The 15919-nt window shown below is 34.6% G+C and overlaps 1 protein-coding gene across 1 annotated transcript in view; it reads left to right on the top strand.

The window, feature by feature from the left end:
- Positions 1-488: 488 nt before the first annotated feature.
- Positions 489-15919, top strand: part of LOC138325117 (uncharacterized) — a 31976-nt gene continuing 16545 nt past the window's right edge. The window contains exons 1-5 of the mRNA XM_069270560.1: positions 489-568; positions 5061-5655; positions 10309-10471; positions 15033-15196; positions 15444-15598. Coding sequence (XP_069126661.1) covers positions 5190-5655; positions 10309-10471; positions 15033-15196; positions 15444-15598 — 948 coding nt within the window. The 5' untranslated portion in view covers positions 489-568; positions 5061-5189. The remainder of the gene's footprint in view (positions 569-5060; positions 5656-10308; positions 10472-15032; positions 15197-15443; positions 15599-15919) is intronic.

Here is a 15919-nt window from a genome sequence, read left to right as displayed (position 1 = left end):
ATGTTATACGGCCTCGAGTTCAGTAATATAATATTACATTACAGACTAGTGAATACATGTACGATATTAATTACATTCAAACTTTAATGGCATCATCATTACATATTATGCTTGCATCTTAAAAATGCATAAACATTATTAGGTCTCCGCTTTGTGTATAGTAAACACCTACATGTAGATAATCTATTCATACGGTATTTTAATAAAAAATAAAAACATTTTTAAAAGTAAATATCATTAATTATTTTCAGGTACTAATGGATTATGTCTATCTGCAAAACATTGTAATAAACGATTTAGTATGCGATTTTGAAATAAGAATAACGATGAAAGGTAAAAGAAAAGAAAAAATAACCTGTGTTTCTGCTGGGGGTCGAACCACTCTCGTTGATTAACACGTCCATGGTGCGAGTTTATAGATTCTGCGTACCTGAAACGCTTCACGTAAAACAGCGAGCTATTCAAACATCCATGTGACATATCTATTTGTTGTTTTTCTTTTGACAGCCATGTCGCCTGTGTTTGTCACGGATCGTTCTTGACGTTTTCAGCCGTCATTCTTTTCCAGGTAAGTGTGTGAATGTGGTATAATGTGTGTAGTTGTGTACCCACTCCCAGTCTAGTGTACTGCTCGTGCGGCCACAGGTGTGAAGACTCCGCACGTGGTGAGTTGCTACCTGTGATTTTGATAGTAACCACACACGGCACAGGGGTATGGCATTGCTGTTTCTTCATCTGATCACAGCTTAAATTCAAGATCCACAGAAACATATCATGGGTGTTATATTTTAACTGAAGGTTTTGGATTTCTCATACAAAATTGGATAAAAACATGGAAATAGTAAGAGTTCTGTATAGGTGAGGAACTATTATACTGTTTTACAAATTCTACTGTAACTGTCTTACTTGATGGTATATGAGAAAATAATGCTTGGTACGTTCCTAATGATGAGATATATATATAAGATAGATCACGTCTAAATAGTCGTGACCTATCAAGGCACATGTGGTAAGATATCATATATACTGGTAATTGTTGTATATATATTTATAAATGTGTACATGTATACATATACAAATGTACATACTAATAGAAAATGTATCCTGGCACCTCCGGACAGGTCTGATCTGTCATCTGTACGTTTTCTGGATCACGCATCTTTTAAATTGACTTCGATTTAGTCCAGTCTTGCATGATTTACAACAGGATTTGTTTTCAACATTCTTCTAAATCATGAAAAAAAATAAGACAAAAATAGATATTGGGACTTTAAACATGTATATTACAAAAATAAATTCAAAGCTGTTTGACATAATCTTACAATGTAATTGCATGTTTGGACTGTTCAGTACAATTGACCGATCACCAGGCAATATATATATATGTAGCTATATACCTCGTACTCGCAAGCATATGTGTACCTTTTCAATGTCATAGCAAATATCGTATTGTACACGTAACAATGCACGCATAATGCAAAATGCAAAGTCATGTGCAGGACATACCCAGACAGTTTGATTTACAACTGGCCATCTATCAATTGATTCATACATGTACAAATGTATAATAGAGCTGGATTTTTTAAATATATTATAGCTAGACATATCATTAATAATCATTGCTTATAACTGCTAGGAATCAAACCCGGGACCATTGTTTTACAGAGATTTGTTTCTATAGCCAAGAGGTATTTTGCAGTTAGATTTTACCAGGATTACACATGTACAGACATTCTCTTGTTTATGTCGACCTAATTATAACTATTATAATCCACCCCTGAAATTTCATAATGCACTACTGGTCCAGTCTTTGTTGATAGAAGAGTTGATTACTAGTAAAACATCTTTTATATTCATAATATTAATTCCCATAGAGAAGTATGACTAAAGTCGGTAAAAATGGTGTGAATGTATCCAGTATAATTTCTTATGGAATAGAAAAATAAACTTTCTCGTCAAAATCTGTCTGCGTAAGTAGAAATTAATTTAAAGTAACGGTATAGGAATCCTAAAACGTCCTCCCGGCTGACTATGTCCGTGGTTACATTTCAACGCAGCCTCGCTTTCAATGCTTTCAACTTTTCTTTATTTCAATGGTCAGAACTGGGAAACGTAAGCAGAATCGAACTTGACCGTCGTATTGATATGTGAGAACTTTTGGAAGGCCAATGAACGCATTTAGACTGGTTTTCTTTGCCCGACTATTCACTTTAATTCCCATAGAGAAGTATTGTACTATGTAATGTTATTGTCTCCCTTCTCTCATGTTGATATATTGATTCAATATATATATGTTATAATTTTTACTTAAGCAATATTTAATATTTCATAACATTCATTCAAATTTCTTACATTGACCTAAGAAATTTTATTTGTTGGCTAACAATAAAAGAGATTCTCCATACATAATGGAGATTTCAATCTGATTAGTTTTATAGCCCCAATGAGGAGGACTGGGTTTCAGAATCTTTGATTGCTCAATAGTACATGTACAGGGCTTTTTCTCATTGCATTGGGAATGGGGCCTGCGGCTTTGAATTTGGGAAAAAGTTTGGCAAAACCAAGATGTGGGAAAAAAACTATGAAAGATGAAATAAAGCATGACAAATAAGATTTTTTATTTCCAGTGTAGTTTATGTACTTTTCTGAAGCCAATTCACAAATATTCAAAGCCTTAACCAACTAAGTTCATTTAATATTTTTGGACAGTTTTCAAGAAACTTTCATTTTGGGAAATATAAGGTTTGAATTGGGAAATATTTAGAGGTTTTGCCATGGGGAATGGGGCCGATTTTGAAAAAGCCCTGATGTATATGTTATTTTCAGTAGAATTTTGAGTGAAAACCTTTTCATCTGTTTTAAAAATTAATTCATTTTGTTGAGATTGACAGATATCAGCAATGAGATTTTAATGCTACAGTATATAAGAATTGTCCCTTAAATTATTAAACTCTGAATAAATATTAGTGGCATTTCTTTTTATCATGCTAAACCATACACCAATTATTCATTCCATCCTAACTGTATCTAAAGCAAATAATTTGGGTGTGTCATTTTATCGATTCATGATTTTAATTTTGTCAATATTGCAGATGTATGAAAATTATGCAATTATAAATTTGAATGAATAAAAATCTATATTAATATAATACTTCATGTAAACCCGTACGTCTCAATTAACTTTACAGTATTATTGAAGATAAAGATGATATGACGTATGTGTAATTTTAATATTGAAGTAGGGAGTGATTTAAAGTTCAATGGGTAGATATAGAATTACCTGATAGTCATGTATATTATAAGCTTTAGTAAGAGTATTAATTGTAGGTCTGAATATTGACGACGTTCACATGCAATTTTCTACATACCCAGTGATAGTATTGATTTCTCAGGAGACTTTAATGCAACTCTGTAGAGGAATTGTTTGATGTTTAAAAGCAAAAGCTGTTTATGAATGCCTGCGGAATATAAACTCTAAATGAATTAAAAACTAAAAATTGTTTTGAACTTAAAGGTAAAAGATTGTTTTGAACATACACATGAATATGAATGTCAGAATAGACAAAATCATTATCACAGACAATATATGTAATGGGTGAAACCTTCAGCGTATCCCTGTAAGGAAATCAGTCAAATCACGCATAAATAATTCATCAATCAGGCCATAGTATTTAGACTGATGAACGATATCACAACGAGTTAATGAGTTTTTATCAAGTCAATATTTGATTCTATTGTGTGTCTGTCTATCAGTTTCAGCAGCTTGTCATACAAAACCTGTGAAACATTATCATCATAAATTCATTGGTTGTGAAAACAAAAACTTTTTTATTTTCAATTTTAAGTCATCAGTTACCAGTTTACCTTTAATTTGAGCTATTTGTCATTTTAGTATTAATACACAGGATTTATATCGTTTTGTAGAGTGTCATGTTAACAATAATTGTGAATGTATTGGGTGCAATCAAATTTTAATGCAAAATAGATTTTTGATCTGGTTAGATATTCTCACCATATAGTGCTATGATGAGTTGGTTCAAATGCAATTACATTTGCAATTAGGCATTAGATTAATAATTTGGTATTTATTACTAGGGGCAGTTAATAAATACAATGGCTTTTTAAAAAAAAAATCAAAATACAATGAGCGTAGTCATATTTTCTCACACCATGACTTTATCATTACTACTTCATTAAAAATATGATTTTCCAACTATATGATCTATGCATTCGCATATTTCGCATTGTGTGAGCTTATAAGTACAAATATGGTGCATGAATACACTTTGATTTAAGTACAAATATGGTGCATGAATACACTTTGATTTATAATTATGGTACAGCTTTAAAATCTGTCAGCTTTTATCTCGTTGACGAACTTTTGTAAAAAGGGATACAATAAATTTGTTATTCTGGATTTGCATAGTACAGAGTTATCTGCACTTGCGGGTAGGTATTGATTGTGACGTCATGTTTTTGCGAGCGTAACGTCATACTTTTCGGAGAAAATGACGTGAATTGCGCTTTCAAAATAATGACGTAACAATCGATACCTACCCGCAAGGGAGATAACTCTGTAATATGCAAAGACGGAATTGCAGTAGCTTGTGTTTATACAAATGAAATGTTTGTGCTTCCTGTTTGCACATCCTAATAAACACATGAAGCAACTTCAAGCAGCTTTAAATATTTGATTTACTGTATATCCAGGTAAGTACTGGTTATATAAAATATCCATCAGCTCTTTGTTGTCCGTGGGTCCTAAGTTCTAAACAAATGTTAAAGTTTACTGATGTCCAAAGAGGACACCCATTAATTTGTTGTTGAGGACCTTTACAGACGTATGTATAGATATATATGTATCAGAAGATGTATATTAATTTATACATTATTAAGTCCGGATGATGTTGAATGGTCTGCAGGTGACCCAAGGCTACAGGAGAGATGTAACACGATTTCCATTGATCTATTTACCTACCATATACCTATAGGATGACCTTTGTTGGCAAATTATCTAAATCAATATAAAACATACATTTTATTTCCGTCTTTTCCTACAGGGACCACTGGTTGAGATTTACAACACAACAAGATAGCAAAAGACCAGGAAAAACAGAAACTACTGATGAGACAGAAATCAACTATGGCCCATGAGGGCATGAAGAATTTAATTTGGTGAGAAAAGGACAATGAAATTTCATAATGTTCATGGGACTGGGGTATCACTGTTGGAAAACAAGACTCTAGCGACACGTTCTGACACTTCCTTCTGTAATGGTGTAGTGTTCAGTGACCTTCCAGTGAAGGTCAACCAGAAAGTGTGCCTGGAACTGACCACTGTCCAGACATGGAGTGGGGCCCTTAGGGTTGGACTGACCACCCAGGATCCTAGTAAAACCAGTGTGTCCGACTTACCACGATATGCCCTGCCTAACCTGGCCAAAAAGGAAGGCTACTTGATTCAGCCAATCAATGAATGCTTCGTGGATACGGGATCCCATGTGACCTTGTATCTAAGTTCCCAAGGTCAGCTACAACTGTTTGTAGATGGATTACACAAGGGGGCCTGTCTCCAAGGTGTTCCAACAGATCGACCAGTGTGGTTATGTCTAGATATTTATGGAAACACCAAAAGTGCCAAATTTGTAAAACCAGGTAAGTGACAACCAAAAAAAATTGTTCTGTCCAGGTAAAGGAATATCAGACTCTATTTAAGCAAAGTTTGGTTTGATTTTTTTACATTAATTAGTTTCACATCCTATTAACAACCAAGGTAGTTTAAGGATCATCCTCGATACTCCAGGGGTTACTATCACTGATGTTATGTCCACCCCTCGACTATCTCATGGTAAAACTGGAGGCAATAGAAGACACAGGTACATCAAAAGAATCTTTAGGCCTGTGATTGTCTCCTGAACTACCTCCAGTTTTACTACCGTATGAAAGAGTCCAGGGGTGGATAAAATATCAGTGATAGTAACCCCAGGAGTATCAAGGATGTTGAAGGATGTGCCAAGAAGGTTTAGGAAGTTGAAGAAATTAAGTCAGAGTACCCAGTGAAAAAATCATGATTAAGTTGGTAGGTGTAAATGAATTGAACCCTCATATAATTAGTAAAAGGATATAATTGGAATAAAATCCAAATTAAATCAGGTATATATAAGGAAAAAAAGTATTTTTTCATGCAAGAGATTGATTGATCAGCATTCGGCAAGCCTACAAAATTGTTGTACCTACGAAGACAGAAATGTGCCTATTTATATGCCAGGGCCCAGTTTCATGAACATTCCTTAACTTAAATTTCCCCATAAAAAAAAAAAGCATTACAAAAGTTACGGGAAAATCTTAAGTTAAAGAGCCTTCCTTAAAATCTGTAATGCTTTCCAATGGAGAATTTTAATTTAAGGGATTCCTTAAATTTAAGGAATGTTCATAAAACTGGGGCCAGTTATATTCTTATACCTTGTCATGCACATTTCAAACTCTCAAGAACTGAGGACCATATCTCAATCATATAAATAAAAAAGGAAAAATATTCATTATAAAATTACTGTTCTTCATCATTGATGCTAGCGCTTCTTCTATTTGTTTCCAATATAAATCTAAATTTTAGAGTAAATACAGCCCCCGTTCTATCCTCACCCCTGTTTCCCTATAACTATATTTACCTTGTACACATACACATGCACCAGACTATAGGCTGACCGCTATAGCATTTACCCAGACAGATATAAATGTCCCATACCCAATACTTGACAAGTAAAGCCGATAGTCTAAACCTGGTCGAAACAACTACTGCAGACATCCAATTAACATTGGCTTATAACTCTTTAGATTAAAACAAATATACCACACAGGTAATTACGCATTATAATTTAACAGCTTTGAGGTAATTCTAATTTCTCTATGTAAACATATAAAAAGCCTTTTAAATTTAGACAGTAGTGCTGACAATGCCGGATGGTAGCTAGATCTGTAGCGAGTATTGATTGATTTACCGTAGGAGCCTAGAATGGCTGATTGATTTGACAACTTTCTATTCACTTGTAGTAGCGTATACACATTTAACCTGTCTGAGGTAGTATAGATATATGGCTTTATCCTACCTGAGAGGCGTACACACATACGTGCTGTATATATTTGCCTGTTTAAAACGGAGGTATATATCTGATTAGGTCTGGGTCCGGTAAATGTTTAATGCTGCAGCATTTGAAGACTCCCATATAGTGCGGATACTGCCACGGTTCTTGATTAGTTAGTTTGTTTTGCTGGCCGTGAAGAGTTGAGGCTGACAGTCATTCAGGACAGTGTTTATATATGTACCCAGAGGTGCAAACAGATATAACAGTCATATGCTGCTTAATGGGATCTCATCAATGAGGTGGAGGTCTACCGAAGGTTCGAACAACACAATTTTATACAGACACTATAATATTGTACTACTATGGTGCCATCCAAGTACATTGATAATTTACTGATCTTATTGTTGTAATACCCATCAATTTAATGGATGACGTGAAGAGAACATTTCTTTGATGAAAGCCGTTAGGGTTACACGGGAGCTATATATATCATAAAGAGGGATTTAAGGATTAAAATGACAAAACTCTGTGATGAAGAAATGGATCAGAATTATATGTACAGTTGTGTAGTACGTGTGACGTGACTTGACCGTCAGTTATTAGACACTGGAAATGGGATATATAGGAAATATTTAAGCCAGGGACAATGACCGCGGGCGGTAAGCACATTTTCTGTAACTTTTGATTTAGCTGATTGTTAATTAATTATCTCCGTACCTTTTAACATATTTATCTTAAGCAAGTGTGTGAGCCAATCTGGTTTAAGAGTGTAGCTTATGAATTTGTTCACATGGTCATCAGGTAAGTATATTTGTGAGCCCTCCTGGTATATGTCTTGAGCCGAGCTGGAGAGCTTGTGAACCCTGTTTGTGACTGCGGTCATCAGGTAAGTATATATGTGAGCCCATCTGATGTATTTTGAGCCCAGGTAGGGAACTTGTGAGCCCATTAATTTGTGAGCTTTGCTTGTGATTATGTGGACATCTTGTGTCTTGAGTCTAACTGGAGAATTTGAGAGCTCACATGGTTTGTGAGCCTAATTTCAAACTACGTAGTCATCAGATAATATAAGTTGTGAGCCCACCTAGTGTGTTTTGAGCCTACCTGGAGAGCTGTATGATACGTATACCATTTAAGGTCATGTAGCCATTGAGCATGTGAGCCTACCTGGTTTGTCATGTGCTCAAAGTGGCAGAGTGATTGAAATGTCCTGACAATCTGTTAAACTACCACTGAGTCAAGTGTTCGAATCCCACTTGGGGCTGTTGCCAGGTACTGACCACAGAATGAGGTTGGTGGTTTTTCTCCTGGTACTCCTGCTTTCCTCCTTTAAACCTGGCATGTCCTTGAATGACCCTGAGTGTCAATAGGAACTTAAACCAATCAAAACAATCATAGTTCCAAAATCCTGTTTATGGTAACCTAGCTGTTGAGTGTGTGCACCTTTCCAGGTTATGATAATTACTATAGTGATATTATATGTGCCAGCTTAACAGTGAGTTCGTGAGCTTGGTAATAAGAAAGTGTCACTGTTTTGTTGCATGGTGAGGTTTTCTACACATAATCTTATTTCTATATGTTGGATTATGCATAAAAATGGTTTAGAATGGATTCAAACCTGCTCACCTACGCCTGCAAAAGGAGGTTTTGACACCTGTAGCTATAGACATTTGAATGATACCTTTGTACTTAAATACTCCTTAGTTTCCCCTTATACCTATACGTGGGTAGACTTCAATGTTTGTGTATCATATATAAATGGTCTTATCATGCTTAAGATGATTGATCAAAGTATCATTATGCCGGATTTTACAGTCATGCCTAACATGTACGTGTATTGCCAACGTAAAATCCTTATCTCAGACTTCTATTGAATATTGGTAACAGATCACAGGTAGACTTAACTCGACCTTACACCAGGTAAGAGAGAGATACCTGTAGAAATGGAATTGTAACTATGGATACCTTTATATTACACTTAAGTGTAATGGCTCATCAATAAAAACACATCTTCTGTGTGTTTGGAGGGAAGCTAATCCATCACCAACCCAATCAATAGCTCTATAGACAGTGAATAATTCCATCTCATGTATGTTTTTTATTACAAACGTTTTTTCTCTTGACGAATGCAAAAAACCTTATTTCAAAATCCATGTACATGTATATATTGTGCTCCATTGTGCTGTATAGTTTATTATTTGTCTTCTTTGTCCCGCATTACTGTTCGTATCCTATGTAATCGTGTTCGTTTTGTATGTCTTGATAAAGGGGCACATCGCCTCGAAAATTTGACAATTTTGTTTTGTCCACACGGTTGGAATTACTTCCTTGTCCCATATATATACTTAGATATATACCCCGGTACGTACTGGCTATAGGTCAGTGGTTTTTCACTTTGCACTCTGGATTTCCTCCATTACTTAAACAAAATGTTTTCATATGAAAAAAATAATCATCCAACTGATCGATGTGTAAAATGCTTTTAAGGAATATTGTTATATAAATTAGGGGAAAATATTTATAACGTACAGTATTTTCAAGAATATAATAAGTTGGAACTTTTTTACCTGGAAATGAATTGTTCATCTTATACTCAGGTGTGGATTATACAGACAAAAACTAAAATTAGATGGTCGTTTCCAAAAGAAAATGTTCAATTTGTATCAAGTCTGAAGAATGAATGAAAATTTCGAAACAGGGTGAAGGTGGACTGATATTTTATTGAGCACATTGGGTTTCTTTGACTAAACTAATGTGAGCTAGAAAAATATGTTGAAATAGTGTTATATAGGGTATATTCATTAATCATATAATGACAATTTATTTTTCTAGGATATATGATTCCAAATAATTGTTGATGATATATGTTTGATAGAATCTTAGAGTCCTTATATGTACATGTAATTGTAAATAAGTAATGTACACAACATTGATAGTTTTATGTCCTTATACATTTGAATAGCGATAAAATTACTTTTTTCTATGTTTCATGTCTTATAGAGACAACATTATTTGATTTACTTGTTGAATTATCAGAAAATCAAAAGAGTTATTCAAAGGTTTCGTTCATTATGAAATGCTGTGACATATACAAATTGCAGTAATATTCAGGTCAGTCTAATGGATAGATTTGTTTTACAAGTATATTTAGCTTCTATCAGTTTCTTACCATTTCTTCAAGGCATAATTTTATGATTTTGTCAAAAAACCTTTTTGCCTTTAACAGATGAAGCCCCGAAAGAAATCCTCGCCCGTGGCCCAGAGGCTGTACAGGCGTATGAAGAGGCATGCACGTCTGGAACACGACCCATGTGTCGAACGCGTCTTATGCTGGTGGGACAGGATGGCGTTGGCAAAACCAGTCTCAAGAAAGCCATGATGGGGCAAAGGTAAATTTTTCATAAATGTTTATTAATGACGGTAGCTTTGTATAGGTCCATACAGTAATAACTATTCTGCCTTATAAGTATACATGTATACAAGTTTATTTAATATGAAAACGACCTTGAACAGATAGAACATTTTTTTCAGCTACTTATTTAGCTGAAATCAGCTATTTTCATTTCAAAGTCTAAAATAATAAAATTGATCACAGGAATTGTCTGGAATATATGAAAAAAATATATTAAATATTGGAGGAATCAGTCATTTTCCTAAAACGTGAAGAAAATAGTCTTGGTCCAATTGTCTGAATGAAAGATAACAACAAAATTAAAACTGAATGCTTTGTCTTTATTAAGATTCTTAAACTTATAATTTTCTCTTTCTTTACTTCTCGAGCTCTTATACAATGTACTCATGAACTCTTTGTGCAACATCGTGCTCTTTTGATATTTTTTATTTCTATTTTTGCTGTCTCTTTCTCAATTGCACTCCCTTTGTACGTGTGCTAATTCTAATCTATACAGTCTTGTTGTTACACTGTATCATGCCATACTGGTGAAGTGATGAATATGTAATGAAATGTGTTTGTCCGTCATGGAACTATGATCTATCTAGATGCTATAGTAACTGCAGTGTTAATTATTTATATGACATGAAAAAAATCCTGATTTATTTTGAATAATATATATCGTGGAATAATCATATAACCCATGGAAAAAAAAACCCACTGTACACTTTAATTTCAACCTAAAGTTATGATCATGTATCTATGTGAAGTTCATTAATAACAGAGTAAAATCTATTGTTCAAATTATAAGGCCCTGCATCAGAGATTAATTAGTAATCAGCTTGTCTGTCAGTCTGTTCTTCTCTAATTTGGTCTGTATATCCGTTAAAGTCTTTATGTCATTCAACCATTGTTTTCCAGAGATTTAAAAAAAAAAATGTACATGGTAATTTTAACAGTTGATAATTGTAGATGTCCAGTATATAATTTTTTATGACAGTTTGATTTTTTTTTCTTCTGAGAAATCAAAGATGGCCACCATAAAATTTGACTTAGGAATTGTCCTATTTCAATGAAAATTGGTGTACAGGGATTTTTGGGGACATTAAATCTTACGGTCATGTTTTATTAGAGGTCTGGATATCCGAGATACCCGCATGTTGTTGTAGTTGAAAAGGGTGAAGATTAAAAAAGTTTCTTCTTATTGTTATATCATAATACATACTCGAACAAGAATCAATATATCAATCAATCAGTTTTCATATAATTACCATAATATGGTAATTAAGGTAGGTCCATACTTTTGAAAATCGCGCCAATTCATATGACGCTATACCGGAAGTTGCGGAGGTTGTTTTGAATTCCAGAATGGTTTCCGATACGCCACGACATCACACTTGGATATTTTTTCAATAGGTGAAAATTGTCTACATATAATATTGAATGTTTAAAATCATTAAATAAATCAAATAAAAGCAGTGAAGTGAAAATTATATGCTATCTCTGAGGTTTTTGCGGTCCCTGTCGTAAATGGGAATGGATTTTTAAACACCGGAAGTGCCGTTCGTCGCTATAAATCATAAGAGGGGACCCGGCCCGACCGAAATTCCGGAATTCTAAAAAAATCGCATACGGATTTCCTTTAAACACACAATTTGGAGAAAATCATAAAAACAAACAGACATAAACCAGATATAATATCACAAAAACGTATGAACTGATGTGGAATGTTTTTTGGCGGCATGATTTTCAAAAAATAATCAATTATAACCCATCTTAGCACTGGATGAAATGGGGGTAGGGTTGCGAGTTACAAACTTCAAGCTTACAAAATTGTGAAATTTTGATCGAGGACCTCGTGTTTTTATATGATATTTGAAAAACATATTACCTTGGGCATATCATATACAAATATTGTGAAATTGACATGGATTTTCATTTCCTTTTTGGCCTATTCATTGATTTTTTACTGGAGAAAATATGGCAAAACATGATAATTACGTATAGAAACGGTCCTGGGAAATAACAAAAATTAGTTAGCATTTGTAAAAATAAAATAGTTTTGTATATTGTTCTATCGTAAGAAAATTAGGACAAAAAATCAACAGGATCGAGACTACATTCACCCTAATATTACAGAAAACATAATTTTATGAATTTTTCTATTTTCGGTCAGCAAATTTGCAGGGATGGTATATTTCAAGCTCAAATATCTCAAAAAGTAGTTCGAGAACACCCATTTATCTTTATAGATTTGAAATCTACATGAAAAATGCAAGAAAATAAGACCTGTTAGAAAAAAATGACATGGGTTTTCCCAAAAGTATGGAGCTACCTTAATTTACAAATTTGCAGAAAATAGAGCCCTCTATAGACCATTGAGCTTCTAATCTTTTGGTTCTTGTTTTTCCATCATTGTGTACAAAAGGAAGGGAAATATAATGTTTTATTTCCAGGTCATGTGATACTATTAAGCCAATCACAGATACTGTTACAGTAATTATAAAAAATATAAGGTAGATTATAAATATTGTTGATAATGGGGACGACCTTCCTTTTGTGATATGCTACTAATTATACATACAGACGAAAGAGTGATCATTATTACAAAATATACGAAATACAATGTTAATATCATTGTTGGAATGTTTTAAGCCTCTTTTGGCTCGATCGTTATACTGTAATAATAAGACATTAAGTTCATTGTTGCTAGGTGATAGATATATGGAATTGAATGCTGTAAATGTCAAAGCATGATTATGAGGAATTTTCAGTGTTATCTGTACTATGACAGATCAAAGGATTAATGGAGAAGTTTTCAATTACTTCCTCTAGGATTCCGGAATTGAACTCTGAATCTCTGACTTATATAAGTACAGATGTACTTGTCTTTAAAAAAAATACACAACTGTTTAGCTAATCTCTTCTTAGACACCAGTAGTTTTATTAGCTGACTACAGCAACCCTGGTAATTGTGGTGCATCTAGTGAACGGTAACTTTCAGCTGTTATTTATACTAGGGCAACATATTTTCCCTCTAGGAAAGTACACCCAGGGTCAACCGAAGCAACACACTTTTGCTCTAGGAAAATAAAACCAAAGGGAAAACCAGGGCAACATATTTTCCCTCTAGGAAAAAAAAACTCAGGGGCAACCAGGGCAACATACTTTCCTTCTAGGAAAATAAAACCCAGGGGCAACCAGGGCAAACAGGACAACTTAATTTCCCTCTAGGAAAATAAAACCCAGGGATAACCAGGGCAACATACTTTCCCAAGAGGAAAATAAAACCCAGGGGCAACCAGAGCAACATACTTTCCCTCAAGAAAAAAAAACCCAGGGGCAACCAGGGCAACATAATTTCCATCTAGGAAAGTAAAACCCAGGGGCAACCAGGGCAACATACTTTCCCTCTAGGGAAATGAAACCCAGGGGCAACCAGGGCAATTTAATTTCCCACTAGGAAAATAAAACCCAGGGATAACCAGAGCAACATACTTTCCCACAAGGAAAATAAAACCCAGGGGCAACCAGGGCAACATACTTTCCCTCTAAGAAAATAAAACCCAGGGGCAACCAGGGCAATATACTTTCCCTCTAGGAAAATTATACCCAGGGAAAACTAGGCCAAGATACTTTGCCTATAGAAAAATAAAACCCAGGGGCAAACAGGGCAACATACTTTACCTCTTGGAAAATAAAACCCATGCGTGGGTCAACCTGAAGGGTAATAGACTTTCCCTCTAGGAAAGTAAAACCTACGGGCAACCAGGGCAACAAACTTTCCCTTAGGAAAATAAAATAAAACCCAGGGCAACATGCACAACATACTTTCCCTCTAGGAAAAAAAATACAGGGCAACCAGGGAAACATATTTTCCTCTTTAGGAAAATAAAACCCAGGGGCAACCAGGGCAACATGCACAGCATACTTATTGTAGGAAAATATATGTTCCCTTTAGGACAATAAAATCCAACGGAATCCAGAGCAATATACTTTCCCTCTTTAAGTTTATATACATTTTGAAATTATTTTTTATTCATTTATCATCTATTTATATATATTAAGTATTTATTTTTAACATTTGAATCCATATTTGAGCTCTCCCCTGTGAAATTACACAAAAATGTGTATCTCGCGATGAGGAAGTGGTTGACAGTGTTATCCACAAGTTTCTATGTTGGTACCACATGATATGAATTGATATATAAATAAAAAGTCACCATCTTTGCCAAGGTCAAACTTGAAACCTGTGTGTAGCTAAGGTAACTAGTCTTATGCTCATGTTTCTCCTGCCAAGTGGTACAGTATATAGCAGCAGGTTATATTTACGTTGGGTCAATTTTTTGCGATTTTAACTGAAACGAGAGAATCAAATGTTAGCCGTTCTGTGTTAAATTTCACGACCTGGCTTTCAGTCTACATGACTCAATCATTTCTTATTATTTCCATGATCAATTTTTCGCATTAATGCCAATGTCTTACAAAACCGTGGAAGTATCATCCTCATCGTTGTTATTGTCATCTTTCTTTAATTTTCTCCTTTCTTCATTGCACAGCTACAATGTGAACGAAGAGAGCACTGAGGCTGATGGGATAGATCTGTCTGCTTCTTGTTCCTTTAGTACCAGCAATCATGCCGAGTGGAAAATGGCCGTTCGGGGCGAGTTTGAGAAAGAGGCTGAAGGCCATACAGAAGTGAAAAAACAGCTGGGCATTATGGGTAATAATTGACATGTAAAAATACAGAGCGTTATGGGTAATAATTGACATGTAAAAATATCAGGGGGTTGAATTTGAGGCATACTTTTATCATATTGTCATATTCAAATGAAACTGAGAGGCTAAAAGAGGTACAATACCTTATGATAAAACTTGAATTGTAATCTTGAAGTAGACCTTTCTGTTGAGGGATAGGGAAAGGATAGGGAAAGGGTATACATGTAATTTATCTGAATTGTCACATTTAGGTGGAGCTGAGGGGCTAGAGGAGGAATACTATCAGGCCTTAGCTGAGAATATAGCCAAGGAGTTGCAACAAAAAGGTAAACAGAAGACTGAGGCTCCCAAGGGGAAGTTAGGGAATCGGGATGCAGCCAGAATGTCACTCCCAGGTAGTAGGAAGGTAAGTTGACAGGTAGTGATTAAAAAATATGAAATTTATGTTTTCTCAGTATTTTGATTTCAGAATATTTTAATGTCAGACACTCAGAATCGGGCAACATGCTTATACACATCCTCTCAATAATTATCAAATAGTACATCCTACAATTGTAACTGATGTTTGCAAAACTTTTTTCCTGTGAAATGAATGGCTATAAGGCTCTACAGTATTTTGGAGTCTGAATTTCATAGCTTGAAAACTGAAGTTTTTATGATAGATTTGAATACTATTGGTTGTCATCAGGTAGCTGTGAGTTACTGGACATAATGATGTGTTATGTTT

Source organism: Argopecten irradians, chromosome 6 (assembly GCF_041381155.1).
Source record: "Argopecten irradians isolate NY chromosome 6, Ai_NY, whole genome shotgun sequence".
Taxonomy (NCBI): Eukaryota; Metazoa; Mollusca; class Bivalvia; order Pectinida; family Pectinidae; genus Argopecten; species Argopecten irradians.
This window is presented reverse-complemented; position numbering and strand designations above follow the sequence as displayed.